This window comes from Acomys minous (assembly GCF_964271855.1).
Source record: "Acomys minous genome assembly, chromosome: 2".
NCBI classification, from domain to species: Eukaryota; Metazoa; Chordata; class Mammalia; order Rodentia; family Muridae; genus Acomys; species Acomys minous.
Genome location: NC_140484.1, coordinates 51,867,316 through 51,885,184, shown reverse-complemented (window position 1 = coordinate 51,885,184; position 17,869 = coordinate 51,867,316). Strand labels below are relative to the sequence as shown.

General features: G+C 50.0%; 1 protein-coding gene and 1 long non-coding RNA gene across 2 annotated transcripts; one reads left to right on the top strand and one right to left on the bottom strand.

Annotated features, from left to right (window-relative positions):
- The first annotated feature begins 1,019 nt into the window (after window positions 1-1,019).
- GAL3ST3 (galactose-3-O-sulfotransferase 3) lies at window positions 1,020-11,745 on the top strand. Its single transcript, XM_084755465.1, has 3 exons — window positions 1,020-1,212; window positions 5,318-5,554; window positions 9,968-11,745. The coding sequence occupies exons 2-3, from the start codon at window positions 5,430-5,432 to the stop codon at window positions 11,136-11,138; spliced, it is 1,296 nt and encodes a 431-aa protein (XP_084611591.1). The 5' UTR covers window positions 1,020-1,212; window positions 5,318-5,429; the 3' UTR covers window positions 11,139-11,745.
- LOC311582388 lies at window positions 8,982-10,647 on the bottom strand. Its single transcript, XR_014774115.1, has 2 exons — window positions 10,512-10,647; window positions 8,982-9,281 (listed from the first exon to the last, which is right to left on the bottom strand). It is a non-coding gene; the product is annotated as an uncharacterized lncRNA (long non-coding RNA).
- Window positions 11,746-17,869: the final 6,124 nt, after the last annotated feature.

The window sequence follows — 17,869 nt, the reverse complement described above, 5'->3', positions numbered from 1 at the left end:
GGCCCAGAAAAGGACACACTAAATGGACTCTGATTTTCTTCACATTTGTTCTGGAATGCAGATACCAGACTGAGCAAAGGGAAAGACTGAGAGAAACAGAAGCTGACATACCCAAGATCCCAGGGCTCTGAAGTCCTTCCCTTCTGGGCAAGGATCCTGACATGATGCCCACTTGCCAGCTGTGTGCCTCCAGAAGGGACCAATGCAGGCCCTCTCAGTCCCAGCTTTGGGTGGCTACGCTACCTGAAGAGGACAACAGACCACAGCAGCCCCAGAACTAACTGTGGTCTCATGGCATCTAAAGTGGCCTTAGGAGGTGCCGCTGTTAGACAGCCACAGGACGCTCTCCCAAATCGCACTGTTACAAGTCAACAGCTGCCCACTTCAGTTCTGGAAGCTACAGGACTCAGGAAGTTACCTCTTGACTCCCAGATGGAGTAAGGGCAGAAACCAGAAATGAACTGAAATTTCTGGTTCCTGGTGCAAGGTGCCTGGGCAGAGACCCCAGACCACCAGCTCTGGTCAGAAGAGAGACCTCTGGAGTCCTGGCAAGGCATAGAAGAACTACCAGAAGCTACAGGAGAGCTGGAGGACAGCCTAGGAGAGAGAGGGGCCAGTCAGGGCTAGTAGAGGTGGGAAGACAGGGAAGAAAGGGTTCTGCAAGTGTACCTGAACCTCTTAGCCAACTCAAGAAGCTCCAGCGACCAACAGGACCCAGTAACGCTGTAACGCTGGAGTTTACTAACACTTTCCCAGCCTGGGTTTTCACTTCTGGTGGAGGGCAGTGAGCTGAGCACAATGGTGTTGAGCTCTCTCCACAAGACTGCCTTGTAAAGATGCCTGCATCCAAAAATGCCAATGCCCTAGGAGAGTGCTCAGCAGCAGCAGCAGCAGCAGCAGGCGTGCTCAGCGGCCCCCCTCTGCTTGCTGCTTTCCCTCTCTCCCCTCCAAGAAGCCGCCAGGCCCCCCACCCCGCCCCCGCCCCGCCCCCGGTGTGCGATGGGGGACGGGCGGCGGGCTGAGCTGAGCTGAGCCGAGCGGACAGACACAGACGCTGCCACCTGATCCCATTCAGGCGCAGCAAGGCGAGCTACCGGCATTCTGCGTTTCAGAGCCCCCCGTTACCCTCAGACCCGGCAGATTTCACAACTACTAGGGGTCGGGGGAGTGGAGGGTAGCCCCTGACCCAAGTCGGAGACAGAGCCTGCCTGAGTGAGTACTGCAGAAGCCAGCCGGCGAGCTGGTAGAAGCCAGGGTGCAGTGCAAAGGGGATGGGGGCCTGGGCAGTTACAGAAGAGTATCTTGGGGCCTAGTGCCAAGAGAGCTAGGTGGGGTGGCTCCATACCCTCAGGGAGCAGGGAAGGGGGTGAATCTGGCCTATTACCTATAATGACCAGATCTCGGGGAGAGATCGGGAAGCAATTGAGGGAATGTGGGGCGAGGTGGGGGTGAGCTTGGGTAGTGATGGAGAAAGGAGAATGAAGATAATTCAGAGGCAAGGATGAAAGCTGGTGTGGGGTGCGGGGGCAGAGAGAGGAGAGTGGGGAAAGCTTGTGCAGGGGAGAGGGGTGGAAAGATATTCAATCTCCTAGGCCCTATTGTACTACTCTCTCTGCCCTTTTCTGTTTGGGGACCTGCATGACCTGGGATATACCATGCCCCAAGGCAGGTTAAGTCTCCACATCACTGAGGGGATAGGTCCCAGCGGTCCAGGCCTGGGAACCACTCCTCCAAGGACATCAGTATTAGCCCTGTAGTTGTGAGGGGAGAGAGAGAAAGAGATCATTTGGGAGTAGGGTAGACATCTGGGTTAGTTTTCAAAGCTCTGCTGGCGATACCATTTCTTCTTTGGTTCCCTGGAGAAAAGAAAGCAATTTACAAAACTGGGCAGCAGCCTGAGGTAGCTTATTCTGACTAAAATTAGCACTGCTATTCTGATAAGGCTGGCACCCTGACCTGCTGGGGATGGTAAGGGGACCTCTTTCTCTCCATAGAAAAGACACTGGAGATAGGAAGGCTCTGTTGGCAGCAGCCAGGGCCATCCCTCCAAACCCATGCACCAAAGGCATGCCTCAAGACCGGAGAATTCCTCCAGGCTCACACTGCTGAGACCCTCTCCACAACAGGCATGCCCTGACCCAGGGAAGACAGGCCTATCTGTTCCAGGAACCAAGTACTACTCTGTACCTGGGCCTGGGGTGGTTTCTCTGGCTGAGTGCCCACATACAGGATACAGGGTTCTTGCTTTCAAATACCTGAATGCCTGTCATGAAGAAAAAAATCTGCCCTGTGCTCTGAAGAGTGACACTAGCTACAGCACAAAATAATAAAAAAAGGCAAGTCAAGCCCAGGAGTACGTCACAAGGTAGGGTGCCTGGTGCTCACGTCTCAGAAAGTCCTGGAATTGTGGGCAAGAATGAACTAGGCTGTATCTGGAGGTAATATGCCGTCTATCATTGCCAGTGGCCAAAATCCCTGGTGTTCCCATTCCTGGAGACTGGTGCCTAGGGAATTCCGGTCCTGATGAAGGCCTGTTCCCCTTTGCAGACTTCAGATGGCAATCTGGCAGGCTCCCTAGATCCAAGCCTCGCAGGCAGTGGATAAAGCCCTGTTAGTAGAACCTACCTGGTACCAGGCAGCAGCCTCACTCCCTGAGGCCAGGGAAAGACCCACTGTAGCTCCCCTTACACCTGGCCTCCTTGGCTGGCTCAGAGTCCTCTGAGAAGTAGGGTGGTTTCAGCAAGTTTAAGAGAGGTAGAAATAGAGTTGCCCCCTAATTTTCTCTTGGGAAGCCATCTGGTCACCAAGTCCTTCAGGAAACTTTGTGTCCTAAAAGGGCCAAGAACTTGACCAACCCTCCTCTGCCTCGGAAATCCCCAAAGTTAGGGAGGACCTAGGCCACCTCTGCTATGCCCTTGGTTGCCCTCTGTGGCCTGACCCATTGCTCTCTCCAAAGTAATTATATCTCACAGGTTGGTGGACAAAACCAAAAGATGTGACCTGGAGATAAGGTGAAATGTAAACAGGACATCTTTACACGGAAACGGGTTTAAACGTAATCTGGGATTAACAAGGGAGAGGGGAGGGGGGCATAAAAAAAGAGAAACTGGAAACCAAGCCCAGAGCGGCAGAGCTACCCCATCCCTCCTGGGACAAGGTGTCCTAGTTCCATGCCCATCCGTATCCTCCTAAGGTTGCAAACCTTCCTCCCCTTCAGAGACAGCAGTGTGAGGGCTGACGGTGAGTCTGAACCTGCACTCACACCCAGGAGTGCAGACCCACACTAACCTGGGGGCAGACACGGCTGCTAAAACTCACTTTCCACCTGAACTGCCAACACATTCTTGCAAAGAAAGCCTGGCCAGACATCAAGCCCTTCTCTTGCCTCTCTCTCCTCTACTTACCTATATTGAAGGCTCATCTCCTGCTGGAAATTCTCAGCAGAGCAGTCGGAGCCATCACCGTCCCTGCCCCATTCCTTCCATTGCCTTGGCCAAGTACCTGTACCAGTCAGCTGATGGAACCGCCTGCTTTCTGTGCATCTGAGGATGGGATCCACCAAGGCTCCAGGGTTTCAAGTACTTCTTTCTCTGTGGATTTAGTCCCAGGCCCTTAAGGCAAGTGACACAAACAGGAGGGCGCAGAGCTCAGAGGTATGCAAAATTACCAGGCAGGGACGGAAAAATAATGTTTTCTCAACATTTATTTTATGCCTATGAGTGTTTCTGCCTACATGCGTACCTGTGTGCCATGTGCATACCTTGTACTGCAGAGGCCAGAAGAGAGTGTCAGATCCCCTGGAACTGGAGTTACAGAAAGTTGTGAGCCATCGTGTGGGTGCTGCGAATCAAACCTGCATTCTCTGGAAGAGCAGACAAGGCTTTAAGCACTGAGCCATCTCTCCCACTTGAAAACTCAGTCTTGAGTGGGAACACTTACACAGTCTAAGAACAAGGACTTTGAAGACATGAAAGCAGAAGAGTGGATATGGCCAGATTTGGGGGTGCACACCTTTAATCATGGCGCATAAGAGGCAGAGGCAGGTGGATCTCTGGGTTTGAGGCCATTCTGGACTACAGAGCAAGTTTCAGGCCATCCAAAATTACTATAGTAAAGCTAAAATAATAGTAGGGGGGGGAGGGTTGCATGAATTCCTGACAGGGCCTTTTACTCACTATATAGCCAAAGATAACCTTGAACTTCTTTCCTTTATTTCTTTTTTTTATTAAATTTATTTATTTATACAGTTATGTATACAGTATTCTGACTAAATGTATGCCTACACACCAGAAGAGGGCACCAGATCATATTACAGATGGCTGTGAGCCACCATGTGGTTGCTCGGAATTGAACTCAGGACCTCTAAGAAGAACAGCCAGTGCTCTCAACCTCTGACCCATCTCTCCTTGAACTTTAAGCCTCTTGCCTCCACTTCCTCAGTACTGTAATAACAGGAGTGTGCAGTGTGCTACTCTGCCCAGTTTATTTATAAGGATTTATTTATTTATTATTTATACAGTAGTCTGCCTGCACGTGTGCCTGCATGCCAGAAGAGGGCACCAGTTCTCATTACAAATGGTTGTGAGCCACCACGAGGTTACTGGGAATTGAACTGAGGCCCTTTGTAAGAGTAGAAGGTGCTCTTAACCTCTGAGCCATCATCTCTCCAGCCCCTACAGTTTTTTTTTTAAGTAAGTGGATTGGAGTCCCCAGTCTGCTATAACTGCTGTGTGACTATCATAAGTGACCACCACCACTTAGCACCTCCTTTTCATCATCTGCTTGGTGGGAAATACCTGTGGTGTCAGGAGTTAGTAACGTATTAGGCTTGCAGTACTAATCCAAGATGAAGAAGGTGAGGGCTTGGCTGGTTCTGAGTTTATTCTCATGGGACTCAGGACCACCCCTTGGTTCAAAGAGTCAGATAAGGAGTCCTGGAAGAGAGAAAATCTTGGACTGAGACTTGTGTGTCCTGAGCCACATGCTATTTCTGAGGCCAGACAACTGCAGAGCTAGATTCAACTGGCTATGAGACAAAGACAAGTTAGATACAGTCGGAGAGGTAAACACACAGGGCTCAAGAAACAAAATGGCTATAGTCTGAGTGCTGGACACATCCCAGACCTGTAATTCCACCCAAGACAAGGTTATCTGGGCAGTGAGAAGACAGGGTCTTGGTGATGGGAGGTGGAACTCGATCTGCTCTGGCATCTCTCTTCACCCCACTCACTTAAGCTCTCTTTTGCACCAGTCCTGCTAAGCCTGGAGTGCATGTCCTCTGTCCACTGCAAACCTGTCTGTTTCCTTTTTCTGCCAGGCTTTTTGGGAACACTGGCCCTGCTACCGGAGCCCCAGGACCCCCCATGAGTGCTGGTGAAGGAAGTGCTGGATAGTGAGGCCCTGGCTGGTCCAGGAGTGAGCACTCAGCCATGCTGCCTCTCCTCCAGCGCCTGCAGCAGTCCACCAAGATGATGAGCCGCAGGAAAGTCCTGCTGTTGGTGCTAGGGTGTAGCGCCATAAGCCTCCTCATCCACCAGGGGTCGCAGCTCAGCTGGTAAGTGGGTAGACCTTAGGGAGGGGGTATGGCCCATCAGAGGTACTGTAGTCCAAAGCAACCTAAAGGCTTCTCTGGGCTTCCCTCCTCCCTGCCTGTACTACAAAAGTACTTTCTATCCTCTAGAGAGCGGTGGTTCTCAACCTTCCTAACTCTGCGACCTTTCTGTTGTGGTGACCTCCAATAGTAAAAGTATTTTTGTTGCTACTTTATAGTGTTGCTACAGTTATAAATTTTAATGTAAATGTTTCCTAAGGGGTCATGACCCCACAGGTTGAGAACCCCTGCTCTAGAGCCAGCTGGGTAAGGACTGGGTTCTGTGGGCAAAACTGAGTAAATCGCTCAGTCACAGACTTAACCAGTTAGCTAAGATCTGAATCTAACCTGAGACTTTCCTACAGTACCACAGCTAAATACATCCTCAATGGATTGCAAACAACATTTCGTGTTGTTTTGTTCCTTGGAGACAGAGCCTCCAGTTGGGGATTTAGCTCAGTGGTAAAGGACTTGTTTAGCAAGCACAAGGCCCTGGGTTCAGTCCTCGGCTCTGAGGCGGTGGGGGGGCACTCACTTTTTACTCCCCACCCTCTCTCTTTTTTTTTTTTCTTCTGAAGACATGGTTTTTCTATGTAGCCCTAGCTGTCCCAGAACTCATTCTGTAGACCAGAGAACTCGAGATCTGCCTCCATCTGCCTCTGTAGTACTGGAAGTAAAGGCGTGAACTGCCGCCACACCGCCGCCGCCTCTGCCACCACCACCACCGCCTCCAACACCAACCAGCTTTGCAGCCCTTGTAAAGCTCCCTTTTGCAATCAAAGGTCTCTCCTCCTGACACCGCTATGTAGACCAGGTTGGCCTCAAACTCACAGAAATTGGCCTGCTTTTGCCTCCCTAGTGCTGGGATTAAAGGCGCGCACCGATTCCACCTGCTAGGCCCCAAGTTTTTGAAGAGCTAGAGATCAAATTCATTGCCTCAAGAATGCTAGGCAAGCATTTCACCAACTGAGCTAGATCCTAAGTCCTGCAAACAACTTATTAGGCCATTACTTGGGACACAGTCCCTCATTTCTGAGCTTACATCCTCATCTATAAAATGTGTGACCTTCTTGTCATCCTGACACAGGGCACCGTGTGATGAGAATTAGCCTCTGTTCCTGACTCCTTGTGGGAACCCACCAAATTCCTGCACCTTTCAAGGTGTCAGTTTCCTCAATATTCCACACACCCCCCAGTATAAATATACCCATTGTCACTTGAAAAATGATTTTTCTGGTCTTATAAATGATTTCTGTATAGACATTATCTTAAGACTGAACCAGCTACACATAAGAAATCCCTGTGTGCCAGGCATGGTGGCGCATGCCTTTAATCCCAGCACTCGGGAGGCAGAAGCAGGCTGATGGCTGTGAGTTTGAGACCAGCCTGGTCTACAAAGCAAGTCTAGGATAGCCAGGGCTACACAGAGAAACCTTGTCTCAAAAAACAAAACAAAATGAAACAAAACCAAAAAACAAGAAATCCCTGTGTTCTAAAGCTGCTTAGAGCTACCCTTATCACTTAATGCTTAAGACAGTGCAGAAGAATCAAAGCCTGTCTGGATCTGATAACTAACCAGTAAGCCCAAACATCCTTGTTTCGGGATCTGGGGACAGAAGTGAAAGTGCCACAAGGGCTACTCTTAAGTTTAGAACAATACCTAGCACAAAGCATAAGCTGAAGAAATGCACACATAAATGAGTGGATCGCCAAAGACCTTAATAGAAAGGTTAACAAGAACAATAAATGTGCTGCTGTGAAATCCAATATTACCTCCAAAAGTGATGAACCAGTTAAAGAGCAGAAACAAGAAAGAAGATACAGAACAAGACTTGGTGACTGAGTTGGCTCCAGAGTCTCCTCAGATCCTCAGTTTCTATACATGTATAGTAAGATCCTTCAAGTATCTCTAAGGGTCTTTGTCCTTTACACTACTTCTGCATTTAAAAATAACCTTAGAACAGGCAGTGGTGGCACAACCCTTAATCCCAGCACTCAGGAGGCAGAGGCAGGTGGATTTCTATTAGTTTGAGGCCAACATGGTCTATAGAGCAAGTTCTAGTACCGTCAGGGCTACAGAGACACAGAGAAACCCTGACTCAAAAAAAAATGTTTTTTACCTGGAAACAGGCATGGTGATGCACATCTTTAATCTCAGTACTAGGGGAGCTGAAGCAAGACAGATCTTTTTATATTCAAGGCCAGCCTGGTCTACATAGCAAGTTCCAAAACAGCCAGGACTATAGCGACAATTTGTCTAAAACAATAACAAAGAATTTTTGTTTGTTTTTTGAGACAGGGTTTATTCTGTGTAGCTTTGACTGTCCTGCACTCACTTTTGTAGACCAGGCTGGCCTTGAACTCACAGTGATACACCTGTCTCTGTCTCCCAGGTGCTGGGATTAAAGGCGTGCACCACTACCACCACCACCTGGCAACAAAGAATTTTTAACCCTAAAAGTTATAAGAGAAGCCAGGTGTTGGTGATGCATGCCTGTAAATCCAGCACTCAGAAGGCTGAGACAGGAATGTCACAAACTCAACACCAGACTGAGCAGCACAGCTAGGGAAGGCTTGTCTGGGCTACAAAGTAACTTTGCTTTAAAAACAAACAAAACAAAAACGCCATGGAGATGGGTCAGCAGGTAAAACTGCTTTCCAAACAAGCCAGAAGATTTTGTTCCAGCCACAGACCCGCAAAGGAAAGACCAGGTGTAATGACTCACATCTTTAATCCCAGAATTCTTTTCCCTGTTTCTAAGACAAGGTACCTCTTTATTAACTCCTGGCTGTCTTGGAACTCACTATGTATACAGGAATGGCCTCTGAGTCAGAGATCCGCCAGCCTCTGCCTCTAGAGTGCCGGAATCAAAGCGTGTGCCACCTCCTGGCTAATCCCAGAACTTTTTTTCTTTAATCTATAATTTGTTTTTATGTGCACTATTGTTTTGCCTGCATGTATCTATGTATGAGGGTGTCAGAAGCCCTGGTCTGGAGTGACAGCAGGTGTAAGCTGCCATGGGAATGTTGAAATTTGAACCTGGGTCCTCTGGAAGTGCAGTCAATGCTCCCAACTGCTGAGCCATCTCTCCAGCTCCAAATCCCAGAATTCTTAAGGAGAAATGGGAGGTGGAGACAGGAGAATCAGCCAGAAGGGCACAGTCCAACTAGCATGACCTACTCAGTACAGAGACAGAAACAAGAGACTCTTAGCCTCAACAAGGTGGGAATAAAGAATCAATTCCACAAACCTGCCCTCTCATCTCCACATGCATGCCATGGCGCACGTGTACCGCACATGCATGCCATGGAGCATGTGTACCGCACATGCATGCCATGGCGCATGTGTACCGCACATGCATACACTCTAAATAAATAAAAACACAAAAACTTAGCAGCCGAAAACAACAAACATTTATTCTCTTTCCATTTCTGTGAATTATGAATCCAAATATCGCTGAGAACTCCTGAGTCCAGGTCTTCTGCAGGGTTTCGGTCAAGGTGTCAGCCGGTTATACAGTCTTTTCTGAAGGATTTGCTAAAAGAGATCTGGAAAAGTTCACTCAAGTAGCTTGGCAGTCTTCAGGTCTCCAAGCAGGCTGAGGGACTCAGTTCTCAGTTTCTTTGGGATCGTCATCACGTGGCCTCTAACTGCCCACGGTCTGCCTGCCTCCTTTTAGTATAGATTATCCTGGAGAGAGCGACAGAAAACAAGCAGCCTTTCCCTGCTATACATACAGAGACGATACCTTAGCATTTCTACCCTATTTTATTGCACAGGGAACATCAGTAAGTCCAGTCCCACTCAATGAAAAGATGATACATATACTGGTGCCCTATCAGGAAATCAGCATGAGTATCAAGGGTCCCCTTCCCCCCATTTTTAACAGGGTTTCTGCCTGGCCCAGAATTCACTACGTAGACCAGACTTATCTCGAACTCACCTTGATCCACCCAGCTCTGCCTCCCAAGTGCTAGGATTAAAGGTGTGTGCCACCACAGTGCGTGGTTTACCGCACCCACTCAGATGCGGTGCCATCTGAGGCCAAAAGAGGGCATTGGATCCTCTGTGATTGGAGTTACAAACAGTTGTGACAAGTCAGGAATTGAACCTGGGTCCTCTTTGAAGGGCAGTCAGTGTTCTTAACAAATGCCCACTCCCTCCCCCCAACCCCGCCACCCGCCACTCCGGCGTCCGCCCGCCCCCCAGCGTCCCGCCCCTGTGGGGCTCATCTTAAAGGCTACCTGGCACCTGGCACCTGGTTATCAGAGGAGTAAAGAGCGGACTGGTCCACTCTTGCATACTGACCCCATCCGTTGCTAAAACTCAAGCTGCACCCTCGCATTTCCTCTCCTCACCGGCCCTGGGCTTTGCAGGTACCCCAAGCTGTTCCCTCTGAGCTGCCCGCCTCTGCGAGAGTCACCGCCCCGTGCCAAGCACATGGCTGTGGCCTTCCTGAAGACTCACAAGACAGCGGGCACCACAGTGCAGAACATCCTGTTCCGTTTCGCGGAGCGCCACAACCTCACCGTGGCCCTGCCTCACCCGAGCTGCGAGCACCAGTTCTGCTACCCGCGCAACTTCTCAGCGCACTTCGTGCACCCGGCCACGCGGCCCCCGCACATGCTGGCCAGCCACCTACGCTTCGACCGTGCGGAACTCGAGCGCCTCATGCCTCCCAACACGGTCTACGTCACCATCCTGCGTGAGCCCGCGGCCATGTTCGAGTCCCTCTTCAGCTACTACAACCAGTACTGCCCGGCCTTCCGGCGCGTGCCCAACGCGTCGCTCGAGGCCTTCCTGCGCGCCCCCGAGGCCTACTACCGCCCAGGCGAGCACTTCGCCATGTTTGCTCACAACACGTTGGCCTACGACCTGGGAGGCGACAACGAGCGCAGCCCTCGCGACGACGCAGCCTACCTGGCGGGCCTCATCCGCCAGGTGGAGGAAGTCTTCTCGCTCGTCATGATCGCAGAGTACTTCGACGAGTCACTCGTGCTGCTGCGACGTCTGCTGGCCTGGGACCTGGACGATGTGCTCTACGCCAAGCTCAACGCGCGCGCCGCCACCTCGCGCCTGGCCACCATCCCCGAGGCGCTGGCACGCGCCGCGCGCACTTGGAACGCGCTGGACGCCGGCCTCTACGACCACTTCAACGCCACCTTCTGGCGCCGCGTGGCGCGCGCTGGCCGCGCATGCGTGGAGCGCGAGGCGCGGGAGCTGCGCGAGGCCCGCCAGCGGCTGCTGCGCCGTTGCTTTGGCGACGAGCCGGTGCTGCGACCCGCCGCCCAGATTCGCACCAAGCAGCTGCAGCCGTGGCAGCCTAGCCGCAAAGTGGACATCATGGGCTATGACTTGCCCGGCGGCGGCGCTGGCCCTACCACAGAGGCCTGCCTCAAGCTTGCTATGCCCGAGGTGCAATATTCGAACTATTTGTTGAGGAAGCAGAAGCGCCGCGGTGGTGTGCGGTCCAGGCCGGACCCTGTCCTGGATAATCCTCCCCCTCGACCTATCCGAGCACTGCCCCGTAGCCCCCAGGGCACCTGAGTTCCGCCTGCCTCCCCGTAACCCAGGTATTGCTCCATTAGGGCCCTTTGATTCCCCATGGGCTTGAGCCCTGTGTTCAAATGGAGGTGCATCTGCATCTGAGCCTGCCACCCTAGTGTCGCCCGAACCCTACTTTCTGGGGTAGCATTGATGGGCCACCCACTCCTCCTTCCCAACTGGTTGGTGACTTTAACAAGAATCCAAGGGCGTCTTAGTACTGCCCACCCTGCCTTTTTCTGGGGACTGAGCACCCCACCTGTCTTTAGCGGGGGCTGAGCCCCCACGTGTGTGAAGTGGATGACCACGATCCCCAGAGAAGGGACTAAGTCCTGGGAAAACCCTGTGCTTTCTGTCAGCACCTGGGCTTTTGTGCTTCCCAGGACTGCAGAGGTCCCTACTGTCTTCCAGGTTCTACCTTCCCTCACCTAAGCTGCTCCCACACCGGAACCAAGGGTTCTTGGGCTGGGCTTTTTGTTTTACTTCTTCTTCTTCTTCTTCTTCTTCTCCTCCTCCTCCTCCTCCTCCTCCTCCTCCTCCTCCTCCTCTTCCTCCTCCTCATCTTCTTCCTCTTCCTCCTCCTCCACCACCACCACCACCCCCTCCTCCTCCTTTCTTTTTAATAAAACAACTTTAAATTATGGAGAGTGTGTATAAGTTATTGAAAGCCAGAATCCCCAGGTTTAAGGATGAGGCAGATCTTCGGAAAATGCCGTGGCTAGACCCAGACTTGATTAAGCTTCCTGCTGCCCCTTCCAAAAGCCCGCAACCTTCCTCAGTCCTTCCAGCTGGCATACCACAGGGACCATAGCCACCTGAGCCCCACATTTCCCTGGCATGAAGTTTGGGGATACAGATGAACAAGGGACAGGGCCTCTAACCTCAAGGAGCTCCTAGGGAACAGTGAGTCAGAAGCAAGCCTAGAGCCATGGCAGGCTGGGGGCAGAATCACCTTCAGGTAAGGGATGCTTAAGTGAGATTTTACCTCCCCCCACAAGGAAATATGACTTGAATAATGATCAGTCCCAGTCCCTGCCCCCAATTTTCCTTAGCACAGATACACTGTACTTTTAAATTTTGTTGTTTTTCAGGATAGGGTTTCTCTGTGTAGCCCTGGCTGTCCTGGATGCACTCTGTAGACCAGGCTGGCCTTGAACTCAAAGATCTACCTGCCTCTGACTTCCCAGTGCTGAGGCTAAAGGTGTGCACTTGAACTTTTAAATAAAATCTCCCTTAAAAAATAGCAGAGAGCTGGGGCTCGAGAGATGGCTCAGAGGTTAAGAGCACTGTCTGCTCTTCAGAGGTCCTGAGTTCAATTCCCAGCAACCACATGGTGGCTCACAACCATCTATAATGTGATCTCATGCCCTCTTCTGGCCTGTAGATGTACATGTAGACCACTGTATACATAATAAAAAAAAAAATAGCGGAGAGTCAAGTATGGCACTGCACTCCTTAAATCCCAGCACTCATGAGGCAGAGGCAGGAGGATCCATGTGAGTTCAAGGCCAGCCTGACCTACAAAGCAAGTCTAGGACAGCCAGGGCTGTTACACAGAGAAACCTTGTCTTGAAAAAAAAAAAAAAGAAACTAGAAATTACTATCAGGGGGGTTGGAGAAATGGCTCAGATGTTAAGAGCACCAGCTACTCTTCCAAAGGTCCTGAGTTCAATTCCCAGCAACCACATGGTGGCTCACAACCATCTATAATGAGATCTGGTGTCCCTCCTCTGGTGTGTAGGTGAACATACAGGCACAATATTGTACATAATAAATATTAAAAAAGAAAGAAAAGAAATTACTATCAGGATTTGAACCCAGACCCTGTAACTTCGATATCTGCTCACATTTTCTGTTTAGTGTTATTCAATTAGAGGTCACATGCCACAGGCTAACTCAAAAGAATGTAAAGTAAGGGGTTGCAGAGATGGCTCAGAGGTTAAGAGCACTGACTGCTCCTCCAGAGGTTCTGAGTTCATTTCCCAGCAACCACATGGTGGCTCACAACCACCTATAGTGTGATCTGACGCCCTCTTCTGGCCTGCAGGTAGAGAACTGGCTACCTACAAATAAATCTGCTTAAAAAGTGAAAATAAAATATTTCTTTAAAAAAAATAAAAAAATAATGTAAAGTAAGACATTGAATGCCACAGGCTGACTCCTTGCACCTTCTCCCAAAAGAATGTAAAATAAGACATTGCTATCAGCTCTTATTTTTCAGTGAGACAATGGTTGGCTTGTTTGGACAAGGGAGATTGTAGTGGCAGGCTTTCTGAAACTCCATCTTATTATTCTGTGTACTCTTAGTATAAAAACATACCTGAGACTCCATAGCCTGTGAAGGGAGAAGTCTCTTTTGGCTCAGAGTTCTGGCGGCTCAGAGGGTAGCACCAGCCTCTGCTTAGCTGGCGAGGGCCCGTGACAGAAGGAAAGGAGACGCAGACAAAGGAGGAAGAAACGAAACCATGTGGTACACTCTCACAGAAATTAACTCAGTCCCTAAGAACAAGAACACACACCCAGCCCAGTCCTTTCTCACAGGCCCTACCCACGTCCTCTTAACAGTGATATTATAGACCAAATTTCAACACAAGGTTTGTGGGGGGCAAACAACATGAAAAACATAGCAGTCTCTGCACTTGAGTGGGGCTCTTTGTGTAGCACCCCACTTTTTACCGATAGAGCTCTGGAAGGAGCGATCATTAGTGTCATGCAGAGCTATAATTACGTTTCTGCTGCTAAGCAGCACTAAGGAATTGTGCTAGGCTGGAGGACGTCTATCTAAAGACAGGTGTCCTCTGGCCCTGAGGCCAGGACAGCACTCACTGTCTTACCACACCTCTCTGTAGCTCTAGCGTTTGGTCATACACCTGCAAGGAATATTCTTCATCCTGCCCCGAGTCAGTCTAGAAAACTCAGACATGTGCTCCCTGGACCTTGGGCATAGCCTCTTTTCTATGGTTTGAATTTAACAGATATAACTCTTGATTCAAAACTACCCAGGGCCTGGGACTAATGGAGCCCTTACCTTGAGCTCTTCGGTCTGACTTGGGGGTAGAGGCTCTAGGACTCCTTGACCCAACCAGCTCCAGTGTCTGCTATACCCAGAAGACAGTCTCAGTCCCTCGGGTTCCTTATAAAACACGCATTCTGTTTTCTGCCCAATCTGTGGCCCACTTCTTGACTGTAGCATTGGCAAATGTGGCCTGCTGCAAGACTGTCACCATCAGGTCTGGAGCAGGTGTAGAAATGGTGACCAGAGTAGGAATGACAATGCTTCAGACTTCTGTGGCATCGACCATCAGTGCTCTCAAGTTCAAAGCTGGCTTGGTCTCCTAAAACTGGCCTTGGAGTCCCATTTTCCTCCACTGTGAGATCAAGGTTGTGTGAGACAGGTAATCTACCTAGCAATGGGCTGCTTGTGGACGCTCCCTCAAGGTGCCCTCACTTGATTCTATCACAGTTGCCCCAGTATTAATACTCTTTAACAGTATATGGCATAGGTTGGCATGTACCTTGGTGGTACATGCCTGTAATCTCAGCACCCAGGAAATTGAGAAAAGAGGATTGGGGTGGGGGGAAGTCACCCTGGTTACTTAATGAGTTTAAAACTAACTTGGACTACATAAGACTCTGTTGCTGACAGAAGAACGCATTTTGAGGAAGGAAGCCGTTTTCCACTTTGTTCAAAGACACATGAAAGGCCAGCAGCAGCCTTTATTTTTTTATTTTTCAAAAACGGGTTCTCTGTGTAGCCTTGGCTGGCCTGGTCTCCCTTTGTAGACCAGGCTAGCCTCGAACTCACAGCGATCCGCCTGCTTCTGCCACCCAAGGGCTGGGAGTAAAGGAGTGCGCCATCATGCCTCCTGGCTAGTAGCCTTGATATTTATGACTACAGAAGAATGTGCAAAGTGTGTGGGTTACCAATGGGAGAGCAAGGCTGCAGTCAGGAGAGACTCCCTGGAGGAGGAGTCCCTGAGAAGGGACAGTGGAAGGTACATCAGACATTTAGTGTGAGAAAGGCTGGCCATCTGTAAGACAGGGGTGCTAGGTGCTACCATACAGCTCTGGAGTGCCCCACAAGCCCCTGCATTAAATACTTGATCAGAGATGCCTCAGTGGTTAAGAGCTCTTCCAATGGTCCTGAGTTCAATTCCCAGAAACCACATGGTGGCTCACAACCATCTATAATGTGATCTGCTGCCCTCTTCTGGCCTGTGTGTGTACATGCACATTCATATATTAAATAAATCTTTAAAAAAAAAATACTTGATTCTCAACTAAGAGAAGTGAGCAAAAATACTTTTTCCCCCCTTTTGTTGTGGCTTACTGCGTGTTTTGGCTTAAGTTCTAAACGTTTACAAAGGATTTGGATCAGAGTGTTAGAAATGACCCACGTTGTGAAAGGCAAGCTGAAAGATACACTTTGATACCTGCTGAACCCCGGAAGTGGTTTCGCACAACCATCACACGTGGCAGCAGCCAGGACAGCCTGAAGGAATCCATGAGAACTCTGGAATAAAAACACTTTTAAGAGGTACAATCCTGGGCTGGAGAGATGGCTCAGAGGTTAGAGCACTGGCTGTTCTTCCAAAGGTCCTGAGTTCCATTCCCAGAAACACATCTATAATAAGATCCGGTGCCCTCTTCTGGCCTGCTGGCACACTGTATAAATAATAAATCTTTGGGGGGAAAATAAAGAGGTACAATCCTGCTATGTATGGTGGTGCATGTGTGTAATCCCAGCACTTGGGGAGGCAGAGGCAGGCAGAGCTCTGTGAGTTCGAGGCCAGCCTGGTCTACAAATCAAGTCCAGGACAGCCAGGGCTGTTACACAGAGAAACCTTGTCTTGAAAAAACCAAAAATACAAACAAACAAAACAAAAACAAAGAACCCCCCTCAAAAAAACATAAAAAACAAGAATAGCAGAGAGCTGGGCCGTGGTGGCGCACGCCTTTAATCCCAGCACTCGGGAAGGCACAGGCAGGCGGATCGCTGTGAGTTCGAGGCCAGCTGGGTCTATAAAGCAAGTCTAGGATAGCTAGGGCTGTTACACAGAGAAACCCTGTCTTGGGGGGCGGGGGGGGGGGTGGGCAGGGTTTTAAAAAAAGGTTCAATCTGCAGAAAGGTTTATAGCCATTGGAGTTATCTCCTGGAGTTTCCCTTGTCTTTGTTTCATGTCTTGTCCATGAAATAAACAGCTCACGTTCCTACCGTGATGTGTCACCTCACCACAGATCCCCAAGCAATGGATTCTAGAGCATAGGCAAGTCCTAGTCACCCACTGTGAGGCACCCTCATATCCCCACACCTGGGATTAAGGCATAAGTACGCTCCCATAGTATTTCTGTCTTTTAAAGAAACCAAAATCACAAAATCCTCACAGCAGGTCTTCGTTTCAGGCTTCCCCATTTAAAACTCCTTCCCCATAGCCCTCTTTCTTGGCAATCTCAAATGTGGCACAGAGTATGCTCATTCTGCCAGCAGCTAATCAATAAACCTTTCAATCATAACTGGATTGAGTCTAGGGTCTTTTCCCAGGGGCCACAAACTCCATAATATTTGGAGGCCCTCAGGGAGATCCCAGGGAGACCCCAGACTCAGGGCCAGGGGTCTGGGATAGGCCCCAAAGTGGACTTCATAGGCCCCGTGGATCCCAAACTGCAACTGCCCCAAGATTGCCAGTTGCCAACCTGCTTCTGAAATGTGGACCTAAGGGTGAGTTGCGCTGCTCTATTTTGGAGTCTGGACATTTGGAGAGACAAAAAGGCGAGATCTGACGAGACTGTAGACCCCGTCTCTAAGGCACAGGATATGCCCTACTGTCCTTCTGGTTTTAGTATGAGAGAAGCTGGCCCATCATATGTCTGAGTTCCTCTGGGTTTGTTGTTGTTATTGTTGTTGTTGTTGTTTTGTCTTGTTTTCTGGTTGTGCTGCTGTACTGTCTTTTTCTGTTGTGCTCTGTTGTCCGTTGGATTTGTGTTTTCCATTTTTGCTGCAGAGATGGGAATCGAACTGAACACTGCCAAACTGCCCATGAACTACATTTTCAGGATTACTGTGAGGTAGACTGCTCCTGGCTGTCTTTACACTGGCTCCACCCACCCCTCTCCCCCGAAGTCCACTCTGTTCCTGTCCATTTTGTTGGCTTGCAGGAGCCTGCTGCTGAATCCCCACAGGACCCCGGGCCCTTCCCTACACCCTCCTGCTTCAGATCCTGTCTCTCCCTCTGCTTACGAAGGATGTCTTTTTCCAGGTTGCTCAGTCTCCCAGCTGCCTCCTGTCTCTGATCAACGGAGCTCTGGCTGTGGCCACTCCCCTGCCACTGAGCTCCTGTGATGCAAGCGCCAGCCCTGTGTACCACCCTGGTGGGCACCACAAGGTCCCTGTTTCCCCTCTGCTCCTCTCTGTGCTGTTGCACCTGGCCTGCACCCAGGATCCCATTTTGCTAAGGCTTCTCTGTACTCTGCTTGCTCTGGTCTCTCCCTCTGGTCACTGGATTCGGTTTCTCAGGGATCAGGTGTGCTTGGGGCACGGTTGAGGCTAAAATACTGTCTCATACTGTTCTGTTCTACTAAGAAGCTGGCTCTGGAGTCAGGGTATAGCCTCCCTCTTCCAACTCAAGCATTGCATTGCTATTTAATTTTTTCCTTCAAAATCTCTGTAGGTCAGAAGGCCATCTGACTCTCAGACAAAGAGAGGACAGGCCAAGAAAGACACTAAGTGCTTTAAA

Bases quoted from the DNA above. Each gene is read 5' to 3' on its own strand.
- GAL3ST3 (XM_084755465.1), top strand. From the start codon at position 5,430: ATGCTGCCTCTCCTCCAGCGCCTGCAGCAGTCCACCAAGATGATGAGC. The intron at 5,555-9,967 runs GTAAGTGGGTAG...TGGGCTTTGCAG, and splicing joins CAGGGGTCGCAGCTCAGCTG to GTACCCCAAGCTGTTCCCTC.